Source organism: Borostomias antarcticus, assembly GCF_949987555.1.
Source record: "Borostomias antarcticus genome assembly, chromosome: 5".
NCBI classification, from domain to species: domain Eukaryota; kingdom Metazoa; phylum Chordata; class Actinopteri; order Stomiiformes; family Stomiidae; genus Borostomias; species Borostomias antarcticus.
The window spans coordinates 31,165,542-31,190,203 of record NC_140238.1 but is presented as its reverse complement, the minus strand read 5'-3'; the positions used below and the strand labels follow the sequence as shown (position 1 = coordinate 31,190,203).

At 45.6% G+C, this 24,662-nt stretch overlaps 4 protein-coding genes across 6 annotated transcripts; 2 read left to right on the top strand and 2 right to left on the bottom strand.

The window, feature by feature from the left end:
- Positions 1–230: 230 nt before the first annotated feature.
- Positions 231–3,401, bottom strand: LOC311309777 (galectin-3-binding protein A-like; the record flags this gene model as incomplete). Its single annotated transcript, XM_084439100.1, has 6 exons — positions 231–1,566; positions 1,722–2,046; positions 2,303–2,428; positions 2,545–2,718; positions 2,908–3,111; positions 3,392–3,401. The coding sequence occupies 6 exons, from the start codon at positions 3,399–3,401 to the stop codon at positions 456–458; spliced, it is 1,950 nt and encodes a 649-aa protein (XP_084295226.1). The 3' UTR covers positions 231–455.
- Positions 3,402–4,728: 1,327 nt separating this feature from the next.
- Positions 4,729–13,331, bottom strand: cant1a (calcium activated nucleotidase 1a). Of its 3 annotated transcripts, none has more exons than XM_084438269.1 (4): positions 13,181–13,331; positions 8,485–9,099; positions 6,131–6,334; positions 4,729–5,673 (listed from the first exon to the last, which is right to left on the bottom strand). In XM_084438269.1, exons 2-4 carry the CDS (start codon positions 9,080–9,082, stop codon positions 5,303–5,305), a joined length of 1,173 nt encoding a protein of 390 aa, XP_084294395.1. In that variant the 5' UTR covers positions 9,083–9,099; positions 13,181–13,331; the 3' UTR covers positions 4,729–5,302. The 3 variants fall into 3 exon arrangements, with proteins under 3 accessions (XP_084294395.1, XP_084294397.1, XP_084294396.1); XM_084438271.1 differs by lacking the exon at positions 13,181–13,331 and adding an exon at positions 10,055–10,719; XM_084438270.1 differs by lacking the exon at positions 13,181–13,331 and adding an exon at positions 9,708–9,991.
- A 122-nt stretch (positions 13,332–13,453) lies between these two features.
- LOC311308718 (proteasome activator complex subunit 3-like) lies at positions 13,454–18,365 on the top strand. The gene is made up of 11 exons (XM_084437735.1): positions 13,454–13,582; positions 13,954–13,986; positions 14,112–14,174; positions 14,265–14,369; positions 14,859–14,913; positions 15,620–15,735; positions 16,667–16,735; positions 17,391–17,458; positions 17,559–17,613; positions 17,884–17,970; positions 18,088–18,365. The coding sequence occupies exons 1-11, from the start codon at positions 13,541–13,543 to the stop codon at positions 18,166–18,168; spliced, it is 774 nt and encodes a 257-aa protein (XP_084293861.1). The 5' UTR covers positions 13,454–13,540; the 3' UTR covers positions 18,169–18,365.
- A 1,262-nt stretch (positions 18,366–19,627) lies between these two features.
- Positions 19,628–23,159, top strand: LOC311309776 (amine oxidase [copper-containing] 3-like; the record flags this gene model as incomplete). Its single annotated transcript, XM_084439099.1, has 4 exons — positions 19,628–21,197; positions 21,605–21,890; positions 22,452–22,584; positions 22,887–23,159. 4 exons carry the CDS (start codon positions 19,628–19,630, stop codon positions 23,157–23,159), a joined length of 2,262 nt encoding a protein of 753 aa, XP_084295225.1.
- Between the last annotated feature and the right edge of the window lie 1,503 nt (positions 23,160–24,662).

Here is a 24,662-nt window from a genome sequence, read left to right as displayed (position 1 = left end):
ATATTGGGTCACTATATACAGTAGTGTATAGTGACAGCATACCTAGCGTCATCATATGTGTATAGTGCGTATATGACAGATGGCAGAATATCACCCTCTAGTGGCCCATTTGGTATTGCTGCTGAAGAGGTCACATGATGAGAAACAACACTTTCAGGAAAATAAAAACATATTCCGCAATTAAGTATTGAAATGCCTTTATTTAGATTTCTATTAAATGCTGATCAGAGAACAGAGACATTTTATACATATTGTACTCTGCAATTAAGTATTGAAATCACTTTATTTAGATGCCTTTCTATTAAATGCTGATCGGAGAACAGAGACATTTTGATACATATTGCATCCAAGAATACTTTTCAACTGTAATCAATATGTTAGCGCTTGATTGGTGACAAAACATAATCATTTGATTGGAGGTACAGTGAGATCCTTGAGGTATCAGTGCTGCCTGACTACACTGCCATGTACCCTGGTCTCACCACAAAGCGATAACCATAATTGTCATTGCGACAGGGGAAGGTCAAGGAATGGCTACTATTACTACTGGGCAACAGAACCAGGTTCTCCTTGAAGTCCTGGACCTGAGACACATACTTGCCCTCGCACAGTATGAGCAGCCTGTTGCTGAAGCGAATGCTGCTGTACTGTCTGAGACTGGATCGGACGGAGAGGCTCGCGGCGGGGGTGGAGTCACAGTTGAACCCATTGTTTAAACATTCACGTTCGCTCATGAAGATGTCTGCTTTCCAGCCAATACTGCTCTCCTGGAAGATCATACTATTATGGACCGGTGTGTGGAAATATTGGCTCCTCCTGTAGGCTGGACTGGGTGTGGTCCAATAACGAAAATAATACGGGTATCTATGCCTGTTGTAAAATTCTTCCATTCCTCTTGATGCGCCTTGGGTTGACATTTCTTCTCTGGTTGCGTTGAGGGTGATGCTCCATGGCACAGCTGTGTAGATCCTGGATTGGTATTGAGCCATGTTGGTATTGAAGCCTGGATGCTTCTTCAGCGTGCCGAAGAGCAAGACGTTAAGTTCATATCCCCTCAGCATGCCGGTGATGAACAGCTTCTCGTGGTTCCAGTAGAGCTGGGAGGTTAACGGCAGGTCGTAGAGCTTCTCCACGGGGATCATGGGGAAGCGAACGTGGCTCAGCAGGGCGGCCTGGCTCCCCGGGCCGATGGAGGCGCCCCTCTCTAAGACCCAGCCCTCCAGCGCCTGCAGGAGGAAGGCCTCGTCTGGCACCACCAGGTCAGAGCGAGACAGCAGGGCTAGCAGCACCTCTTCGGGGAGATCCTTCCAGACAGGAGAGCTGGTCAGAGCCTCATAGTTCCAGGACAGGTACTGGAGACAGGTCTCCTGGAGAAGCAGGTCCCCGGTCTCCACAGAGTACTGGTAGAGGGACACCTGAGTCTGGAATGTGCTGTCCTCTGTGAGAAGCACGGGGAAGAGCCGGCCAGTGTCTTGCTTCAGCTGATCCACATCAAACTCAGAGGCCAGCTGATGGAGGCAGGGGGCAGAGGAGACGGTCACCTCTATCTGACGCGTGTAAAGGTATCTAAAGAGACGGAAAGTTAGCATAAAACAACAAGCCAATTCATTCAAAAGCCAGCTTGAGAGGTTGATAATGCCGTAGAAATCGAATGGAAATATATAGACCGCTTAATATCCACAAGAAATGAGACAGAGTGTCTCTCAGAGGGACCACAGTACCTGATGAAGTGGGTTACGTATCTATTGCAGGACAAGCTCACTGCGATGGTTACGTTGGTGGATGCGCGAGTAACGTTGAACTTTGGGAGGCGGGAGAAGACCAGTCGGTGTGCGCAGATGTTCGTCTCCTCCATCCCCAAGGAGCCATTATTCGATGTGTTCCCAGTGGGGCTACGGATCAGGACGTTCAGGTCACATCCGGACGCCGTGTCAAAGAGCTCGCCCAACTCCTCAGACAGGCCCCAGCTGTGATCCAGGAAGTGGACTGTAGTATCAATGCTCGGATTGGTGACTACGACAGCAGGAGGAGGAGGAGCTCTAGAGGCTAGGAGAGCACAGGAGGTCAGAGATGCAGAGCGGTTAGTCAGGGACATTGTTGGGTGAGGATGTTGATCGGGGAAGAACAGGGACCATAGTGTGAATTAGGGATGTAGTACGTACGTACAGACAGACAGACAGACAGACAGACAGACAGGCAGACAGGCAGGCAGACAGGCAGACAGACAGACAGACAGACAGACAGACAGACAGACAGACAGACAGACAGACAGACAGACAGACAGACATACATACATACATACATAAATGCGCCGTGTCAAACAGCGTGTCGTCCAACTCCTCAGACCAGCCCCAGCCGTGCTCCAGGAAGTGGTCTATAGTAGGAATGCTCCGATTGGTGTCTACGACAGCAGGAGGAGTCCTAGAGGCTAGGAGAGCACAGGAGGTCAGAGATGCAGAGCGGTCAGTCAGGGACATTGTTGGGTAAGGATGTTGATAGGGGAAGAACAGGGACCATAGTGTGAATTAGGGATGTAGTACGTACGTCTGTCTGTAGTAAATCCAGGGTAAATCCAGTTTGTGGTACCTGTCCCACAAACAACCCCGGCATCCTCATTGTGGCTGCAGTCATGTTTTCCCCATCCTGAGAATGAACACCCAGACAGGAACTTCTCCGTTCCTTTGCAATTCATGTCATCCAGCCAGATTGGTCCAGAACCTTGCACACAAAAAACATCAATAAACAATTATCTAAAATTAGAGCAGGTAACGATCAATTACATCTTGAATGTTATGTACTCAACCTATTCCACTGAGATACACGTAGCACAACTGAATTTCCACAATAACCGTCTGCCCCCTGCTGGCTGGATGGTGTAAGAAGGGGACAGGCTGGTGAAATGCTCACCCTGTCCATACATCCCCATGGAGACTGCAGCTGTAGCAGCAGGGAACCGCAGCTGCCGACAGACCACCTGGGCTTCTTGCAGCTCCCAGGCATCGTCACACACCGTCCCCCAGCGGTGATCATGGTAGATCTCCACCCGGCCCGCTGTTGGCAGTGGACCCCCCACCAGCCTCACGTCACCCTCCCTAGGTCCCCTTTCTCTACCTGTCGACACAGGGAGGGGGCCTCAAAACCAACAAAGTGACTGAACAAACCTTTTTGGGGGGTTACATTCTATCTGGAGGTAGCTACAGTGCACAAGCTAAAGCCTAGCGGGCGGAACTCATCTCAACTTTTGAAGTTGAAAGTGTAACTTAGACGGTATTATGGCGTCGTCTCATCAATAGTGTTGTGCCACAGGCTGACTTACTGTATATACTCCCTGTTCTGCAGACAGAGACATGAAGCAGGAGCAGCAGAAGCCACGCAGGGGATGTGATTACACCAGTCAGCATGTCGACCAACCAGCTAGAGACCCTGACAACCCAGAAAAAGGGAAATTACATTTTTACCTCGACAATGACTGATGGGGTTGTTTAAGAATGCAGAATCACCAGTTAACTTTTCAAATCAATTGGATATAGCTGTTGATTTTCTGGTATAAATATGATGCTAAATTCTTTTCACATCCAACACTACATGATGGAATGTCTAAAAACAATTTAGATGTTGAAATCGAATACATTTGGAAATGATTCAGTCATTTCAGTGGATGACTTGAAAGTCTACACTGTAAAAAATAATATTTTGTATGAATTAATAATAAATAAATAAAAGTCATAATCCAAAAATCACTGAAGCAGACTTAAGTTAAATTCAGTAATTTTAGAATTATGCTTTTATTCGTTTTTGTCAGGGACAATACAAACAACATTGTAACAGGCTGCAATAACATGAAACAGTTGTGTTGCATAACCACAGTGAGTTTCTAGCCAAGGCTAATTTGTGACCCAAAACAAAAAATTAAAGGCTTTGTGCCAAATGCATAAATTGAATGAGCCAACGGTAGCAGACATACTGTGCAAAAGGTCCTATGATGATGAGAACAATTAAAAGACAGTACCCCAACAATAATAATAAACCAGCACAAAACCAGTCTGCAACTGAAGTATTCCTGCCGTGACATAGCTACAGCATGATCTTACCTCTTTATATCTGACCGCTGTCGTTCGTTTCAAGCCGTGACAAGGTCACACTGCTTATATACTCTCAAGGATGAGAGTGTTTGCTGATGTAAACAGTATCACTTCTGTAACTCAGTTCCTTATAGTAGGTTTCGATTCCATAAAACCCACGACGAGAGGAGCAGATCCCTGGTCATGCTCCACCTTGACAGTTGAAGGGAACTTATAGTTAATTGCATCACTTCCCAAATCGGCAAAACAGATACGACTCTGAGACCACCAAGAAAGTTGTTTGTGTGCAAATGTTTACTACATAATGTTTATTGGTCATTTTACACCCTGTAGTAATGGTGCATGTGTATGATGCTAATCTAACTTGATCTTTCTTGCACAGTATCCCCTTTAATCCCCCCCTCCTCCCCCCCAACACACACAAACACTTTGACTACTGCATGCTCTATTTTATCTCTCTCCCTTATTTTGTCTGTGTTCTCTGTCTTCTGGCCAACTGTGTTCTATATTGGTCTGTCTTTGTTTTAGTTTCGTGTTGTTTTTTATGCTGCCATTTTGGTCAGGTGTTGCTCGAAAAAGAGTTCTTTGATCTCAAGCTTCTTTACCTGGTTAAATAAAATAAAATACTTAAAAAATCAACCAGAACACATTTATTGAGGTGACAAGAGAATTGGCGCGTTGCACATTCCTTCAAAATCATATTGTACTTTCCAGAAAAGTCTTCAGTGAACCATGTGTTGGAGTTTTTTGATTTGATGCAATGAAAAGGAAGAATCAAGTGTGAGATAAAACCAAAGGAAACCTATCCAGGATGTGTGTGTGTATAGTATGAGCATGTTACAACAGTTGTAATTTAAAAAAAAAAAATCACAGTCTCTGATTAATCATTAATCATTTTGTACATTCATCATGACATCGTCTACAGTACTTTTGAGGAGCACGGTTGGCCTGGGAAGAGGACGAAGGAGCTACTGTCGCTGTGTGTGGCCCACTCCCAGTTCCCACTCACCCAAGTCACTCAACCTTTAGCCCCTCGGGTCCCAACAGAGACATGTGACCTGTTACCCCCTGCTGGGCTGCCTGCCCGCCCTCACAGGGACCGTGACAACAAGCAGCAAGTTACTCCAGCATTGAGTGGACTGGACTGTAAACAACAATCATAGTAGTGCGCCTGGAATGCATTCTGCTCTGCAAGAGTCTCTCCGTCTCTCCTCAACCTCCTATATGAATTCCAGTCCCTCGTACTTCACGTCCCCTATCTTAGTCTCCGGCAGGAGGATGCGGCCGTCCAGTGTGAAGGCCGTGATGTACGTGGCGATCTTGCCGGCGTCCTCTTCCGACTTGAGCGCCAGGACCATCTGGTCCTTGGAGTCGGGGACGAACTTGAAGGAGGAGAAGCCGTGCGTGGGGTTGTGCGGCCCCGCCCGGCTCGCCGTGACGTCGCCGAAGTCCGCCGAGCAGCTGAGGAGCAGGTTGGCGGCGCGGCGCTCGTCCGCCGTCTCGTCGTAGCGCTCCAGGCTGGCGCGCCGCGGCAGGAAGAGCCAGCGCTGCAGGTGGTCGCTCCACGCCGCCGATTCGTGGATCAGGTAGCCTGGCGGGAGAGAGGAAGGGAGGGGGGGCAGAGAGAGGAGGGAAGGGGGGGGAAGAGAAGGGAGGGAGGCACAGGTTGGGTAACTAACGACTCAGTTGGGCGGATTACACAAGAAAGTGGATGAGAAACTAGGAAGAAGGAACAAAATGCTCTTAGTCACTCGTTTTAGAAAGGAGATGCACTTGTGAGTTCTGCTGAGTAGGAGCACACTGGCTCTTCCTACATTCAATGCAATTATCGTTAGTCGCTTTGGATCAAAGCGTCTGCTAAATGACCGTAATGTAGCCTAATGTAATGTTATGTAACGTAAAGAGGACATGTGGAATAGAGAGACACGCCAAGCTTCAACGCACCTCACGCTGTTCTTTGCGCTACGAACAACCCTAATTACACACGCGGTGAATCCTAGCTAAGTGGCGAGTTTGCATGGTGTAGCTAGCTACTTCACAGCCCTCACCTGGAGGTTTGATCCCTGCAGCGGACTTCAGGAGGTTGTACCTGGCAACCCAGTTCAGGTGCTGAACGTCACCCTGATGACCCACCACCTTCACCCACTGAGGGTTATTGTTGACAAACTCCCCCGATGTGGTGGTCCACTCTTTCCCCAGGCCGCCCACGTAAAGATGCTCGTCCATTACGGCTAGCCACTCCGCCTTGAAGCCTGGAGGAGGAGGAGGAGGAAGAAAAAAAAAGCTATTTTGCAGACATCTTCAGTAGCGTGTTTTTTTTCCCGTATACATGGACTGGGCCTGCCTGGCACGGTCTGACTGGGCGCGTCTACCCAGCGCGGCCGGGATCTGCGTTTCCATGACAACGAGGCAATCCCGCCTGCAGGTGTGTCTTTGTAAAGCCCCCCGCAGACCGCATCCGACACCGCCACGACGCGACACGACGTTCCAAATAAATAGCTCCCATTGTTTCCTATGGAAGCCCACACACTGGCGGCGTGCCGACAGCTGCCGACAGCTGCCGACAATGTCGCCCCGGGTTGATTTCGACTCGGCTCTATTTTTTGGAATGCGGCTGCCGACACACGTGGCAATCCAACTGACGACACACTTGTCATGTTAGACTGAATACAGGAACTCAAAAAACAGCCTCCTATGGGATGACATTCACACAGGTCTGAGCTCAAATTAGATCTTTTGTTTATTTGTCATTTATAGTCACAATAAATCCCCAAATTGACAGGTATTATTGTTTTACATCCTACAAGATTAAACACAGATGCCGCCCAAAACACACATACCGTTGGCGTCCCAGGCAGACTATAGCCTCCTGTTTTGTAAGCGAAACACACAGCATTTTTCTGGATTTCCCTCACCTACTCATTAGTCCCTGAGTTTTTCAGGTTGACTCCAGCTTATCTGTGCCCGTGCATCCTACTTCCTAGATGCAGGGCTCATAAGACAGCTGCTCCACCCACAAGATCACATTGCAATGTCAATATCGGGTTCATGACACTATAACCAAATATTTGATCAACTCCTACCAGGCAGGTTAACTGCATGATTGAAATGAAATGTTTGCTCGTACTGGGGGGGGGCTCCTTCAAAGTAGGCCTATTTTCTTTGTTGAATGCACTGGTCAGGCTGGTGTTTTGGTCAGGCTGGTGTTTTGGTCAGGCTGGTGTTTTGGTCAGGCTGGTGTTTTAGTCAGGCTGGTGTTTTGGTCAGGCTGGTGTTTTGGTCAGGCTGGTGTTTTGGTCGGGCTGGTGTTTTAGTCAGGCTGGTGTTTTGGTCAGGCTGGTGTTTTAGTCAGGCTGGTGTTTTGGTCAGGCTGGTGTTTTGGTCAGGCTGGTGTTTTGGTCAGGCTGGTGTTTTGGTCAGGCTGGTGTTTTAGTCGGGCTGGTGTTTTGGTCAGGCTGGTGTTTTGGTCAGGCTGGTGTTTTGGTCAGGCTGGTGTTTTGTAGCCTGGTAGACCAGTTTTATAGTCTGGTTTACCAGGCTCCAAAAAACCAGCCTGACCAGTGCATTCAACAAAGAAAATACTTGTGTGGAAAAATGTTGTTTCGCGCTTACAAAACAGCCACCACGCCAACGGAATGTTGTACAGGTGGGCTACATTTGAGCGAAAGCTGCAGATAATGACACATTTACATAAAAAAATAAACATAAATTCAGTGTCACAATAAATCGTCAGATTGACAGCTATGTGCAATCTTTTTTACATACACAATTAAATATGGATGCTGAAGCTAGAGTGAATAGACAAATGGAATGAAGCCCCTCTGGTGTCACCGTTACCGGCGCGGGCGACCTTTGACCCCGCTCCAGAGAGGGTCCGTTCCAGGCGGCCGGCGCGGTAAACTGGCCAAGGGAGAAAAAAAATCAGCGTGGCACGGTTTGACCCGGCGCTTCCAAAAACGCCAACGAAAAGGGCCTGTTAGAACGCAAAGAGAACACTGAAGGAAGATTCTCTTCGTTCCTAGTTTCTGTATGGACCTGCACTAGGGATATTAATAATTAATTGGCTATTGATTAATTGTCGATAAGAATTAGTAAGATCTGGTTACTCGATTAATTGCTTTTTAATGGAACAGAACTTTTGGGGGGAACGAACGTTATCAACAGGAGTTGCGTGAAATGTTATCATGATTTAAGGTCCGACTGCACATGAGGGCGCCATGTAGTGGAGGCTAATTGGGATGCCGGGAAATTTCAACGACACAGCGGAAGATGACAAAAAAAATGAAGCGAGCAAAGCGCAGTCCGGCACAGGATGTTCTTATCAATTAACCGACTATCGTTTGTTAAGGTTAACAGTTATCGACGAATTAAATTCCTTGAAATTTGCAACCCTAACACTGACCTTTGGCGACGGAGCCGTCCCCGTCCGGCAGGATGACCCAGGGCACGGCCTTGTCCCCGTCGATGTGGTAGACCACGCCCGTACGGTCGTCCACGCTGTAGAGCTTCCCGTTGAACGCCACCAGCTCCGAGAGCTCCATCCCCCGGCCCTTCTCGGCCAGGTGGCTCTCCAGTATCACCCTGTCCTGGTCCCACTCCACCGACACCCTGTCCCCGCCCTGCGACACCAGCAGGTGGCCCCGCCGCAGGTAGCTGAACCACGTCAGCTTCTTGGCGCTGAGAGAGTCCGTGTCCAGGTCGGCGATGACGGCGATGCGGTAGCGCGTCCCCTGGGGCGTGTGCACGGGGGCGCTGAGGGGGTAGGTGGAGTTGTAGGCGCGGGGGCCGCCGTGCCGGGAGGCCCTCAGCTGCATGAAGGTCACGAGGACCAGGGTCACGGCAGCTCCCGACGCCACGATGGTCCGCCACTTGAGGCGGAAACGAGGGTCTACGTGGTTGGTCATGGAGGCCAGCATTGGGAGACCTCCGACGGAGATACGCAGAGGGCTCATAGGATCATTCTGGTCCAGATGGGAGGAGCCTTCTTGGGTCACAGGCATGGGGGAGGGGGAGGGACCTGAGAAGTTCGAGAGAGACACAGAGAAGGTTGGTTAAGGAAGGGTGGTGGAAACGCTGGTTTGATTAATTGACATACAGATGTTGCTGTCTGTCATTCTCTCTCTCTACTTCAAACTGTAAAATAACCATTCACTCATTCATCTGCTGGACTTGGATAGTTACAGTTCACAACCGTGTTGTACAGACTAATAGGGCCTATAATCTTTTGGAAGTGACTGTAAACCTGATCCTAATATCGGAAGCATTCAAATCAAAAATTGGTACATAATCAATAAAACCTGCAGAGAAAGCAGCCTTTTAGATACTGATTAGACTATTTTACTAGATTATTTCCCGCACAACTTGGACAAAAGTATCACTAGCAAGGTTTTCTCACGTTAGATCTCCGCCTACCAATCGTCTGGGGATTTGTATATTCAAGATAGTCTCTAGAACGGCCGCGAGAACCGCCGCTAACAAACCTACGCCTATGGCTTTGGATTGGTTAATCTGAACAAATTTACAACTACTGCTTTGGATTGGTTAACCTGAACAAACTTATAACTACTGCTTTGGATGGTTAACCTGAACAAACTTATAACTACTGCTTTGGATTGACAAACTTACACCCTAAAGACTGGATTGGTTCTGCAATGCAGGGTTTTTATTTTCTCTAATTATTTCCACAGAGTTTTAGTAATGAAAGCTTGGAGAATGTCCCCAGTCTCCAGTAGGGCAAAGCGTTAGCAAACAAACCTGTTAAAAAAAGAGCAAACCTGTTAAAAAGCTAGATAGGAAAGTCACATAGTTCTATTGTCACTGTATCGCCCTAGTCTGGACACTATACACCCAAGAGTGAGATTGGCCCTACAGTAACAAGACCATGGTCTAATCAATGTAGCAAACTCCTTAATTATGATAAATTATCTCATCTGACATTTCGAACAAAAGACAAACTTAGCTCCCATATTCACCCTAAAGATGTCTTCTTAAACTCCCCTTCGTCGAAATACAACAGCAGAGCACTAGATTGTTGCCAGGATCCTTGAGAAGACATTTATGTGCGAGAATGTCCGGCTCAGTCCCCTATGAAGCAGGCTGAGCTACAGCCTGTAGGCGAACAAACAGGTGGTCACAGGTGCCGTGTCGACGTGGAAGCGGGAGTGGCCCATTCAGGGACATACAGAGTGACAGGAAATGTGAAAATAGAACAGGTTAAACAGGTAAAGGTAGGGAACGGCCTACATCCAATACATCCAGAGGGGATCCACTCCTTGGACTATGCTACATCAGTGTCACTCAAAGTAAAGACATACTGTAGGACCTTCAACCTCTTTTAAGTAGACTTCTATGGCCTTGTATTGTGTGGGATTAATGGGATAAAGCCAACATATAGTTGCCTACTACTTTGGTAACATGTCTGTAGCTAGGCCTATTTATCTACCATTTTGGTAGTGTTACATTTCTTATAATGTAGTATTTATTATATGCTTAGGCTAGTGCTCTGTAAAATGAATAATGAAATTAAAAATAAAACTATAGCTAATTCAGTTAAACATTTTCCAGGAGCTTGCTTGATAGTCTCATTGAGAGAGGTAAGGGAATCATTTTAAAAGTTCTCCTATATTGTCCCAACTGGGTGAAGTTTTTATTTTTTTGCTTCCCTCTGAAAAATAAGGGGTAGGATCATTATGTACATTCTCCCTTTATTTCACTCTGTAAAGTGCATTGCGCTGCCTTTGTGTATGAAATGTGCTATATAAAAAAAGTTTGATTTGAAGTAGACTAGACTGAGTGATAAACGGACACATTTTGCAGGGGCTGCTAGATAGACAGCTTTAAAAAGAGACATTAGGCAACACTCTCAACGTGGTTTCTGCAGCGTCACATCCTGCGACCCCCCCCCCCCCCCCCCACCCCCACTGAAAGGCTCTTTCATAACAGGGCCCCCAACCAAACAGGACTTCATTATGGCACCATCAGAGCCTCTCTCTCTACAGCAGCTGGTTCAAGCTAGGCTACACAGCCCGGACTGATAATCCTGCACTAAAGTGTTTGTGTTCCAAGCATGCCTGCATTCCAACTGGAGACAGCGCAGGTAACGCAGTTTCCCCTCGGCATCCACTAAACAAGACAATCAGATAAGTCCCAGGGTCTAGGATCCAAATGTCACTGAAAGCAAAGAGCTTACTGAATCAGGCCTTACCCTTGTGTCTCCTCCTTCCCGACCGCCGAACAACTGTCATCTCACTACGCCTAACACCAGCACAATCTACACTCTCACTTTCTACCACCACAGCTCCTTTAACACTAAACTGGCAGTTCCTTTTCAGCTCCAATGTGGCTTTGCAACTGCACTCAAGGGTAATAGCCGAACAACAGCAGTAAACATGGAGGATTATGATTAACCACAAGTCCAAAGGGGCAAACTAATTCAGCAGTCTTTCTTTACCAGGCATGCACAACATTAAATATGATTAGACACACACATAACACACGGTGAGTGGCAACAGCACACAACACACACACATGCAACTACAGGGGTCGCCGGTGGAAATTGTTCCCTGCATTTCTCCGATCCAAGCCATCCAGGGGCAGCCGGGAGCAGTGGACAGCCATCGTTCATGGGGCCCGGTGACCAAGTCCAAGTGCTCAGTCCAGGTCTTGGTCAGGGACAGGCCTCAAGAGCATCTGTTCTTCTGCATGTTTTTCGTATTGGGTCATTTTGGGAGGAACCCCTTGAGAACAAGGGGATAACTCAAACTCTGCACAGAAAGGCCCGGAGAGTACTGGGTACTGTGCCACCGTGCCGCACGTGAGCGATTTTGGGGTTCAGTGTCTTGTTCAAGGACACTTCGGCACACTGCCGGGAGCTGGGATCGAACCCGGGAACTTGCGATCCCCACGCACTCAGAAACTGGCATGAATCACAAAGGATGTGTATACTGTATATGCAATTGCTTCATGATGACTGGGTAGATAAGCAGAAAAGTTGCTCAAAGTTTTAATTTAAAAAAACACAATGACGAGCTCTAGAAGTCTGAAGCTCCAGACAGACATTAGTGAAAAATTGAGGCTGACTGAAATTGCAAAGCTAAAGGCTCTTAGTGAGTCTCGTCCATGAAATTCCACAAAAGTTTAGGCTATCTTGAAAAGCGCAGCCAACCTACATGCCATTTAGGGAACAAGCACTCATCTGTGTGTTGGACCATAAACAGTTCACCGATTGACGTGGTGCTGCTGAGTTGAGGAATGACAACAGCAGCCTAATTTCAGGTTTAGCCTTGAATTATATATTTTGTAGATGTATGCCACATCTGATAAAGTCCATGATTTACATCCATCATACTGTTGAAGTAAGAGGGCTTACCTAACGTTAACTATCCATTATCAGAGCGTAGCTTTTATGATAAATTAAACCATGCGTTGATTTCGTTGTCTTTGGTCTGCGTATCAGACCAGTAGTTTGATAACACTAGCTACAGCGTGTGAGCTAATGGTGCGTTCGTTTATAACTGGGAGGTGGCAAATTGCGACTTGCTACTAGGAATGATTAAATAAAACACCGCATGAACTCGCACTTCCTCGTCGCAAATTCGGATATGTTTCTCAGCCCCCAGTTGCTCGAATGCACTAGATATAACTAGGTAACTGTGATATAATGGTATATAGATATAACTAGGTAACTGTGATATAATGGTATATAGATATAACTAGGTAACTGTGATATAATGGTATATAGATATAACTAGGTAACTGTGATATAATGGTATATAGCTCGAATGCACACAAGTCGGAGGTAGGTATTTTGCCACTTGCGACTTGCCACCTCCGACCACAAACGAACGCACCATAACTCAGTGGCAGGCATTCACTGCAATGAAGCTAGCTGCTGTAGCTAGACTAACGTTACTGTAGCTAGACTAACGTTACGTCCTTTGAGTGAGCGACACATCATATCAGCTCGAAACAGCTAGCTGGTTGGGTTGGTTTGGGTGCATAACGTTCACTCAGCTAGCTGGCTAAACAGTAGCTCTGACTACTACGTAGCTAGTTTACATTACGCAAATTACACCACACCAAGGTCTGACGATACTCACTTGTTTAGATCTCCCAGTTAGTCCGGTAATATGGCCGGATAAGACATGATTACTTAGACGTGGCTAGCTAGCAACTGCTAGCCATCCCCATCAACAACAGTCACAGCAGCAGCTGGTACGCTTGTGCTGTGTACCAACCGTACAGACTGTATAACCCATGTAGCATAAAGCTAGCCCCTTTCCTACTAGCCTCCTCTAGCCTCCTTTAGCCTCCTCTAGTCTACCTCTTCCTTGTCGCCTGCTGATTACGTCACAACTTGACTTCCCAAGTAGTGCGTGTCCGTGGCTTTTTGAGTAGAGACCGACAAATTACAACGTGTGCCTTTGTGCATCTCAATTACTTTTGATTGATTTCAAATCATGTCATCACTACTCAAGGTAGACAATGAACTCAAGACAAAGGTAAGGATCTTACCGCATTGCTAATACTAGCTAGCTAGCTAGCGAACTTACTTGGACTCTGGAGTGGCAAATGAAGATGCTCACAAGGCCTGGATGCATGGTCAGCTAGCTAGCTAGCATTTACTGTACAATTGTGGTCAGTAGCTAGCGAGGGATCTAGCTTGCTAGCTGGCTGTGCTTTAATATTGTTTCATATTCTATAGATGTGTATTGGTCACGCAGCTAGCTAGCATCAGTTGCTAATTTTGATATTCTCCACCATACCTGATGCACGTGCGTCAGTGTTTTGTAGTGAGCTAGCTAGTTAGCTTGCTAGTCAATGGCACTGCACTGAACTAAATTAAAGATACTAACTTACTACCTTCTCACAGGTCGACACTTTCAGAGAACGAATCACGGCTGAGGTGAGTCAAAGTAGTCAGATTTCTTAGACTTGGATCATCACTCATTTGGTTGTGTACTATCACCTTGGCGGACTGCTGTAGGATATCCAGGTTGTGCTAATGCTATCTCCATACTTGTTTTCTAGGCTGAGAACTTGGTTGCTAGCTTTTTTCCAAAGAAGCTGTTGGAACTGGATAATTTTCTGAAGGTAAGTGATATATATTTTTTTTTTACAGGTACTGTCATGCATGTAACCTTTAGATCCCAAAAAGTTATTAACTTAGTTCCTGATTTCCAGGAGCCCATATTTAATGTAGTAGACCTAAAGGATATCCACTCAGAGATCAACTTCAAAATACCAGACCCAGTTGTCATCACCAACAGCCATGATGGAATGGATCTGGTGAGTTGGTTTGTATTACACTAGGGATGTAACGATAACCAGTTTAGTGATAAACGGTGATACAATTTGATTAAATTTATCGCAATAAAAACTAAACTAAAACTGTTTGATTACCATGCTTTGAAAAACTCACAATGTAAATACTGTCCAGCTTAAACCAAAGTTAGTCTCCCAGACACATTATTTTAATGTTTATGCAGACAAAAAGTGCAGTGCTGCTAATTTTATTTGTTTTCAATATAAAGCTTGATGAAACGATTTCAGTTTGTGTATCAGTAGTTTTTGAACATTTTCAGCACATTTTAACAGTACCGCGATAATACTGATAACCGTGATAGTTTTGATCGCTCTAATCGTGATGTGAAATTTTCATACTGTTACATCTCTATATTACACCAAGTCTGAGTGGCCAATAACTATTGTTTTACTGGAGACAGAGGTTGTTTTCTTGTGTCAAAGGGAGAAATTAACTTGAGTATATGTCCACAGCAAAATGCCAAAAAACGCAAACTGGAAGATGGATTAGGAGATGAAAACTGCCAAGGTACACTTTAACCGTTTCCTGTCTGGAAATGTTGCGTCAAGATTTCTTTGTCTCGTCTTCCATACAAGTATAAGGAAATAAAATGCTTGGGTTCTGTCTCCTCAGCTTTACAGCAACAACAGAATAATAATTTACAAGATGCTAATAAAAAAGAACAGTGCAACTCGAATAGGACAGTATTATACCATACAATAAAAGTGAAAGTAAGATGCATGACAAGTGAAAATGTGTATTTGCACGTTTGTTTGTGCACAGTGAGTCTACACAGTCTTGAGTCTGATTGTGTCTGTATCACAGGCAGGCAGGCAACAGACCATTAGTATCTATTGTTGATGACACTGTTTGCCAGGTGGCAGCAGCTGAAACAGGCCATGACTGGGGTGGCTGGGGCCTTTGACGATCCTGTGGGCTTTACTGGCACTCTGACCTGTGTAGCTCTTGGATGGAGGGAAGCTCACATCCACTGATGCACCGGGCAGTCCGCACTACCCTCTGTGGCGCTATGCGGTCGAGGGCAGAGCAGTTCCCCCCCCAGACCATCATGCTGAGATGTTCCCAGTCAGGATGCTCTCTGTTGGGCCTCTGTAGAAGGCCCATAGGATCCTGGGCCCCATGCCAAACTAGGGAACCCAATCCAAGGGGGTGGATTTGTTACTCATGCTTCTCTCTGTTCTTCCACCTCTTTCCTCTCTTGTGGGGCGGGTAGGGGGTACCAAGGTCTTCGTCATGCCCGAGGGGATGATGAAAAGCAACGGTCAGCTAGTGGACCTAATAGAGCGTGTCAAACCGGAGATCAGGACCCTCATAGAGAAGTGCAACACGGTAAGGTGCAGGGGGGCGTGTCCCCTCTTTTTTAAATCCTGTTTGTGTGCCGCCCACTATTGACAGTCCGAAACGTTCTCTATGAAAAAAAAACTGGAGAAACTGCATGCACTAGGACCACGCGGAAATGACGCCCGCTCAAGCTTCGTTACCCACTTCCAACTAACCCCCCCCACTCCTTGTGCCCTTGTGTGCTCATTCAAACTAATTCAGACAGCCAGCCGGCAGTACATTGTGTCAATGCACATTGATTGTAGTTTTACAATCACCAGTAAACACCATGATCTTTCTCGTTGGATCCTTATTGATTACGCTAGCGAGAACAGAATATGGACCGTACCATTTCTTAACCTTGACATTAGTTGAATGTCACATCTGCCTGCCTCACTCATCATTGCAGTGGCTTTTTAAATCTTTATTAAAGCCCCCCCAACTACAACAGATACTGGAACTTTGGATTAGGGAATAACAGATCAGAGGTATGAAACAGATCTCTAGACCTAACTAGTTCATAATGTCATAATGTATTTGAATGATCTTTTGTAACTTTGTCTTATGTGATGTGTTGGCTAACATTAGTCATTGAACATAAAATTAAATTGGCTATCCTAGTCATTGTGCTAGATAGCTTTGGAATGATTGAGGTGGCTGCTAACTCTCTCAATTCTTCCAAAGAAACTGAATGCAAGCTAATGGTAGCTGACATTATCTCGCTATATAGCATTTTCACAGCTAGATAGCAAAAAAAGGTAGGTAGGTAGGTAGCTAGCTACGACTGTGAATGCTAGCTGGACCGAGTGAATGTTCGGCAACCCCATAGGAGTCCCAAAATGTCTGCGCTTTCTTAGTTTCGCCCCTTGCAGACACATTCTTTTGAGAGGACATCAGATTATTGACTGGATTTATCATCTCCCTCTCTGATCTCCCTCAGGTCAAAATGTGGGTACAGCTCTTGATTCCCAGGATAGAGGATGGGAATAACTTTGGCGTTTCTATTCAGGTAAAACACTGTAAAACACTTTAAACAAGTAAAATTGATGTCCAGTATTTTCTCTCTGTCCATTGTCGCTTTACTTTCTTTACCATTATTGATAAAGATGATTTAACTGTTGAATACTTACTAAGGCCGTTGTATTCCTTGCGGAACATAGGCCATTGATGAACAGTTTCCACCTTCATAAATGTTGAATCCTCTTCTTTTTTTGTGGTCCTTAAAGATCTAAACTCATTATGGCACAGTCATGTTTATGTGAAGGAGCCTATCTTTTTCTTTCATGATTTAAGGGATGCTGTTTGTGGTTTCCTACACTAGGGGGCAGCACTTGTGTGTTCTAGCTTGTGTGTCCTTTGGTTCTAGCTCTCCGTCAGTGATGACAAATGTATTATTATAGAGATTGTTACACCCCGAGATGGACCGAAGTAGCAGGGGGCAACATAAAGCAACAGAGTTGGTCAAATGAGGGTGCAGCTACACAAAACCAGGACAACAATAAGCAATAATTTTTTAATTACAAAAACAAAATGGCAACACAGGGAACAGAGGACTAACAGTGGCACCAAATAAAAACAATCCAAAATAGTAATAAATAATAAATAATTTGGTTCCTTTGTAAATGTTTGTGTGTTTGTCTACCCATATGTGTGTGGGTCTATAGGAGGAGACTGTTGCAGAACTCCGGACCGTTGAAGGAGAGGCAGCTTCTTACCTGGACCAAATATCTAGGTATAAATTCATATTCAATACAATGAACCTGCATCCATGTATTGTTTCTTAATCTTAAGAGTTTCTGCTTTCTTTCTTTCTTTCTTTCTTTTTTAAACAGATATTACATCACCAGAGCAAAGCTTGTCTCCAAAATTGCGAAGTACCCTCATGTGGTAGGTACTCGCTACACTGCTTGTTGCATAGCCCAGTTGTTGTCTTCCCATCAGGGGTGAAAATTTACTTTTTGTCTCATGGTGAGTCACCTGCCAAGGGGACTGTAGATGAAAAAATCTACCGGCCAAGTATTTTTTTTTTTTTCAGATAGCCTTCCGAAATCTAGTCGCCAATTGGAAATTTTACCTGCATTTGGCTGGTGGCAGGTGTTAATTTTCATCCCTGCTTCCCATTGATGACCCCCCCCCCTCTCTCTCCCCTCTCTGTAGGAGGACTATAGACGCACAGTATCAGAGATCGACGAGAAGGAGTACATTAGCCTGAAGATCATTGTGTCAGAGCTGAGGAACCAATATGTGAGTGGTCTGGCAGTATCTGACATCTCGAGTGTTCATTCCCGATGACCCCAAACCAGGAAACTATCCAACGTTTCAGTCTGTTTGCTCACACTTACACATCCTATCCCGCTCCAGGTTACTTTACACGACATGATCCTGAAGAACATCGAGAAAATCAAGAAACCGCGAAGCTGCAACTCCGACGCCCTGTACTGATGCTATTCCGCCTGAGACGCCCTGCACGGACACATCGACAAGAACTGGGACACGCACTGCTCCTGCTCCTGCTGGACTATCATAACTCAACCCACACCAACGTGGATTGATATCTACACCAAGCTAACAGAGCCTACCTTATCCCTGCATCCCAAATATCCTTCCCCATGTAACACACCCCCTCCCACCCCCCCACATAGATTTAAAAGCATGGAACTGGTGTAAGAGCCCCTCACTAACTCTCTGTTTATCCATGCGGGGGGAGTGTGAAGGTCTTTGAGACTTGGGATGCAGGCATAGTCGTAAGCCTGGCCTGAACAAGTTACAAGACTGAGAATCCTCCAGACGCCCCGCTCTGAAATACCGTCTCCAAGGATCTCCGTTGATTCCTGCGTTTCCAGGGACTTTGCGCGAGGGGCTACTCCAGGATCCCCGGAAAGTTCCTCGTTATCGACCAATCGAGCAGGCTTGAACTGAACTCAAACTTAGCTCCCACAAGGTCTGTAGGTGTCAGATGGAATGGTTTTCTGTTTTTATCATCGTCCCTGTCCTCTCTACACAAGTGTTTTACGTTTTGGTTGTCTTAAGTGTGTTTATTGTTTTTAGGTGTGCGAAATGCTCAAAGTTAACGTCAGGGCGTGTGAGCGTTCTAGATGTTAAGATCTGTGGGCGTGTAGCATTTTGGATACTGTGTTTATATTCAGGAAGAGGGGAACTCTGAATTGCATTGTGTACGTATAGGGGCTACGTGCACCAAAACAGATTATTTCAAAGTTTAAATTTAGTTAAAGGACAAATACACTGATAGCATTGGTTGAGAAAGTCTGTATGTCCCCATCTCCCTTGAATGTATCTTTGTTTTAAGTATAATTATTTTACTTAATAAAAGTATTCTTGTGAGAGAATGTTGGTTGTTGATTATCATTCTTTTTAAATACATTTTTTACGCTATGGTTGCTATCAATAGGCTGCTTGCTTTTTCTATTTATACGTATATGGCTTGTATATCGGTTTCCCATTATGACAGTTTTTTCTCTTGCTCAACCATTATACTGTAGTCCTGTAGTCCATGTCCATGAACCCTCGGGTCCTCGTGGTCATGCTGGTCACGCTCATTGTTTCTCTCCTGCAACCAGTGGATTCACCTGCTCTTTGACCACATAATCGGAATTCGTAGCCTATACTCAATAGCCTGTATACTTCTAGCCAGGAGATTTTAATGTCAGATGTTTGCAGATCTTTATCACTTTTTAGGTCGGCAGTCTTGTCAAGGTTGAACTATATTACTAATCGTGTTACCACACAGGTCTTATCTGATGTATCCCTTCCCAATGCATTGTAAATATAGCTAGTCTTTGATCAGCCGCGCAGTTGTGCACTTCGGTCCCGCCGCGGCCCTCCTTAAAGGCTCACAGTTCGCTCCTTAAGGCTGACATTCACACCTGATTCTAGCCACGAAATGGCTTCTAAACGGCGCACAGTTATCAAAGTGTTATTGGTTCTTTTGGGCTGTACCTCACTCATAGTTAACGCCGTTTTAATATGGCTCAACACGCGGCGCGTTCCAGCGTGCACGGAGCAACCGCTCCATCCCACTCCTGCGCACAACAGGCGCAGTGCTGTGTTTGCTGATCTGTCAGTTGAGGAACACAACCAAGTCCGCAACTACATGAGCGAAAATTCTGGATTGAATATTTCAAACGATCCGTTCAGCCTATTTGACAAAGATTACCTGTACTTGATAGAACTTTCGTTGCCAAAGAAATTGGACACGTTGAGCTACTTGGATGACAACGGGCCGAAGCCGCTGAGAGAGGCGACCGCGGTGGTTTTCCACGTTACCCAGGGGTTCGTCAGAGAGTATTTAGTGGGACCTCTCCCAAACCCGACCGACCATCGTGATGTCACCATGGAGAGATACAACAAGACAGCGATTCCTATTACCGCGCGTCCCGTGCATATTTCCGAATACATATTACTATCTAGTGTACTTTATTTCCACATTGTTTCGAGGCTTGATAAACTGCTCTATGAGAGTTTTGGAGTTAGTGGGAAAGAGAACCTTCACTTTTACGAGAGCCAGCCCCGGGGCCTCAAATCAGGTGATAGGCAGACATGGCTGGCATTCTATCGTAATGTGGAAGGATTCTTTATTCATCCCGTGGGGTTTGAAATTTTGCTTGACCACAAGAGCACCAATCCGTTTCTTTGGAATGTGACAAAATTGCTTTACAACGGTCAGTATTTTGACAGTGTACTGGATCTAAAAGAGCAGTATGACGCCGGGACAGTGAAGAAAATCGTCTATAAACGTGTTCCAAATTATGCGTCTCTTAAACCCAGACAAAAACCGACTTCTCTTGGGCCACAACAATATTACGCACGAGGAAAGCGATATAGTATCATGGACAACCATGTCGTATACCTAGACTGGAGTTTCGCGTTTAGATTAAATACCTTAGCAGGGATGAGCATTTTTGACATTCGTTTCAAGGGGGAGAGAATAGCCTTTGAGCTTAGTGTGCAGGAAGCCATGTCAGTGTACGGCTCATTTACACCGAACCTGATGATGACAAAGTTTTTGGACTTCAGTATCGGAATTGGACGCTTTGCGTATGAGCTGGTGCGAGGAGTTGATTGTCCTTACTCAGCATCATACATCGACACATATCGGTACATTGATACAGGTGGTCCACGATTAAGCAAAAAATCAATTTGCGTTTTTGAGCACGACACTGGACGTCCTCTTAGGAGACACTTTTCGGAATCGCCCTATCGAAGTTATGGAGGTTTGTCAAACAGTGCCCTAGTGTTTAGGACAATTACCGCCATTGGAAACTACGACTACATATGGGACTTTATCTTCTACCAGAGTGGTTCAGTTGAGGCCAAGGTGCATGCCACTGGATACATTGCGTCATCTTTCAATGTCAACGGTAGCTTACAATATGGACACCAGGTGGCTGAAAACACAATTGGAAACATTCACACTCACTTCGTCAATTTCAAAGTCGACATGGACATAGTAGGTGAGTAAGCAAGGCCTATTGGCTTCGTCCAGTTGGGTGTTTGGGTTTTCATGTAGGTTGTCAGTTAAACACTTAAGACATTTGACAGGTGGCAATAAATGCCTTCAAAGTATTTTGACCATAAACATTCAAATCTTTTACTAGGCCTACTTTGTGTATCTAGACTGATGATGTATTCTGCTCAAAAAAATTAATGGAGCACTTAATTATCACATCCAGCCCTCAATGGGTTAATGATTTGCGTTTCCACTGACCGTTCACGTCATATTGTTCTCGACGAATTACACAATGTAATCAATAAAGATTGTCAACTTAAATACTTCGCTCATCGAGATCCGCGATGATGATTGATGATTTAAGCCTTCCCTTAATTTCTAGGAACAGTATATTTCCGTCTCCTTCCTCAGGAGTAAACAATGTGTTCCAGACCAAGGACATGAGGTATGTGAACGTGTCGTTACCTTGGAAGCCGGAGCGCTTCGCCATGGTCCCACAGCTGGTGGAGGCGCAGCTGAAGACGGAGCAGGAAGCGGCTCTCCGCTACGGAGCCAAGACGCCACGCTACCTCCACATCGCCAGCAACAGAACCAACCGCTGGGGCCACCAGCGCTCCTACCGCCTCCAGGTGGTCAGCTCCACCGGGGAGCACCTCCCAGAGACGGAGCCAGAGGAGAGGGCCATGTCTTGGGCTAGGTGAGGAGGACCTGTCCCCTCTGATAGGCCTATATGGCCCCTGGCTGTACACACACACGTCTACTGGTTTTTGTGTTTTCAAATCGGTGTGTGATCAGTTGTTGGACACCAGGCGAGTTCCCAGCCTGATAATGTACAGGAAATATCACAAATAAATAAAAAGTACTAGGACAGTGTGGGACTAGGCTTGGTTGAATGGAATGAACCCAATGGCGGACTGGCCATCTGGACGCTCGGGACGAATCCCGATGGGCCGGTCCTCAAGTGGGCCGGCCTGGTTGCTGTGAGTGAGATATTCAGAGGTGCTAACTGGCCCAACCTGCTGTAAGTGGCCGTAAATGCCCCCCCTCGCTCAACAAATCACACGAGCACCCCCCCCCCCCCCCCCACCACCGCTCAACAACTTGCCAGCTGGTCGCAAGATCAGTGGGCTGACTGGGGCTACATTGCCCGACCTGAATTATTTCCCCAGTCCGCCCCTGAATTAACCCTTATTGGCTGGCTAGAGATGCTCTCCAAACTCCTTCCTCTGACCTATGTTTATTCACATATTGTCTACAGGTATAAAGTGGCCATCACTAAGCACAAGGACTCTGAGCAGACCAGCAGCAGCTTGTACAGTCAGAACGACATCTGGTCTCCAGCAGTTGACTTCAGCAAGTACATAGAGGACAATGAAAACATAGAGAATGAGGTTTGTCTTTCACAGTCTCTATACACATTCACACACACAATCTCTCTCACACACACAATCTCTCTCTCTCTCACACACACACTCTCTCTCTCTCACACACACACACACACACACTCTCACACACACTCTCTCTCACACACACACACACACACTCTCTCTCTCACAGACGCACTTTCTCTCACACACACACACACACTCTCTCACACACACACACACACAAACACACACACACACACACTCTCTCTCTCTCTCTCTCTCTCTCTCTCACACACACTTAGTTTTCTTTTTCTGTTACTTCACAGGACCTGGTTGCCTGGGTAACCACTGGCTTCCTTCACATCCCTCATGCTGAGGACATCCCTAACACGGTCACCGTGGGCAACGGGGGCGGAGTCATCCTGAGGCCTCACAACTACTTTGACGAGGACCCGTCCATCCACTCTCCGGACGGGGTTTATATCGCGCCTGGCTCCGAGCAGAGCTGTGAGTACAACAAGATGGCCTGCTTGGCTGAGGACACCTGCAGCCCTGTCCTCGAACCCTTCACCTACCACGGCTTTGGGGATGAATTATGACAATGTTCATGACGCAGGCACAGCAATGATGGTCACATGCTATGTAAACACAGTTCTAATAGGATACTGCGTACAGGAAGCTAACTTTCCAACAGACTCGCAATCCCATTTGAAATGACAGCTCCTTAGAGAGGCCTGGAGATTGAATATGCAGTTACATTTGAAATAAGAGCAGGTGTGTTTAAGATCAGGAGACATTTTAGGGCTAACAATTGATTTTGTACTAATTCTGAGACTGATACTTTTGAGATTAGAATGAAAAGTTGAATGTTGATGAATTTATTGTTTCATTGTATGTTTGGCTTAGATTTGTTTTCCTTGTAAATATTGTTGACGATCTCTGTCTTTGATGAACACAAGGTATTTTCTGTCTAGTGTACATGCCAAGTCCTTATGTTATATTTCATTCCGCATTTAGTCAATTAAAACTGCAATGACTGTCATATGGAAGGAATGGGTAGACAAAGGCACTCTTACCCTGGGGGACCTCCATGAAGACTGCATTAAAATCTTTTGAAAAACGTGTTCAACAATATAATCTTGTGAACAATAAATTTTTCAGATATTTATAATTGAGGTTTCTTGTCATAAGCACAAAGACCTGGCCTCCCTCAAGGTACAGATCTGCTTGACTCCTAGTTTTTAATATTGTGTGTGTGTGTGTGTGTGCATTGGCGATTTTATAGGGGGGGCAGGGGGGGCAAGTGCCCCCCCTGATTGGACAGCCCAACTCTGCTCAGATTCTTAAAAATTAAAAAAATTAACTTTTTTTTTTTTTTACTAATTAACACAATTATTAAATACATAATTGTGGTTTGTACCAGTTTGTGTTAGATCAGCATTCATTTTAAAAGTGTATTTATTACTTAAACTAGGCTACCTTTAAAAATATATATATATTCATAATCCACTAATGGCACAACTCGTCCGTCGAAAAAAATTAGATCTGACTGTACTGCTCAGTGCTCAACAAGCTACAACTAGCCAACCTGCTCATAATGGCAAAAAGAGCTATAAAACAATATACCACTTCTTCATAAAATAAAATCTGGCCATGCTAATGAAGAAGCTACCACTCGAAATTACAGCGCAGCAGGTGCAATCGAATGCAGAAGTGCTCCAGAGGCTATCGGAGCTAGCACTAGCACTAGCACTAGCAACATCACCATCGGCGAGGAAGCTAGCACCAGCAGACAGTTGCAGTTTGATGTTGTGATGTTGGGTATGGCCTAGTGCTCGGTCATAAAGTCATATTGACATGCTCGTGGTGTCTAGATGAAGTTTGATGCGTTGTACATATTGAATTGTCATACAGATTTCTTATTAGCATACTGTTCACAACTGGTATTCTTCGTAAATAGATGGGACGAGACGGCAGAACTGTTTTTTTTTTTTTCCTCACGTCAAAATGTTGCCCCCCCTACTCTCAGAGGGTAAAATCGCCTATGTGTGTGTGTGTGTGTGTGTGTGTGTGTTTGTCCGTTAGTAGCATGATATTTAGAC

Coding starts and splice junctions, on each gene's coding strand:
- cant1a (XM_084438269.1), bottom strand. CDS start 9,082: ATGCCTGTGACCCAAGAAGGCTCCTCCCATCTGGACCAGAATGATCCT. Junction 6,335..8,484: donor GGACGGCTCCGTCGCCAAAG/GTCAGTGTTAGG, acceptor CTCCTCCTCCAG/GCTTCAAGGCGGAGTGGCTA. Junction 5,674..6,130: donor TGCAGGGATCAAACCTCCAG/GTGAGGGCTGTG, acceptor CTCTCCCGCCAG/GCTACCTGATCCACGAATCG.
- LOC311308718 (XM_084437735.1), top strand. CDS start 13,541: ATGTCATCACTACTCAAGGTAGACAATGAACTCAAGACAAAG. Junction 14,914..15,619: donor AGGAGATGAAAACTGCCAAG/GTACACTTTAAC, acceptor TGGGGCGGGTAG/GGGGTACCAAGGTCTTCGTC. Junction 17,614..17,883: donor TTGCGAAGTACCCTCATGTG/GTAGGTACTCGC, acceptor CCCTCTCTGTAG/GAGGACTATAGACGCACAGT.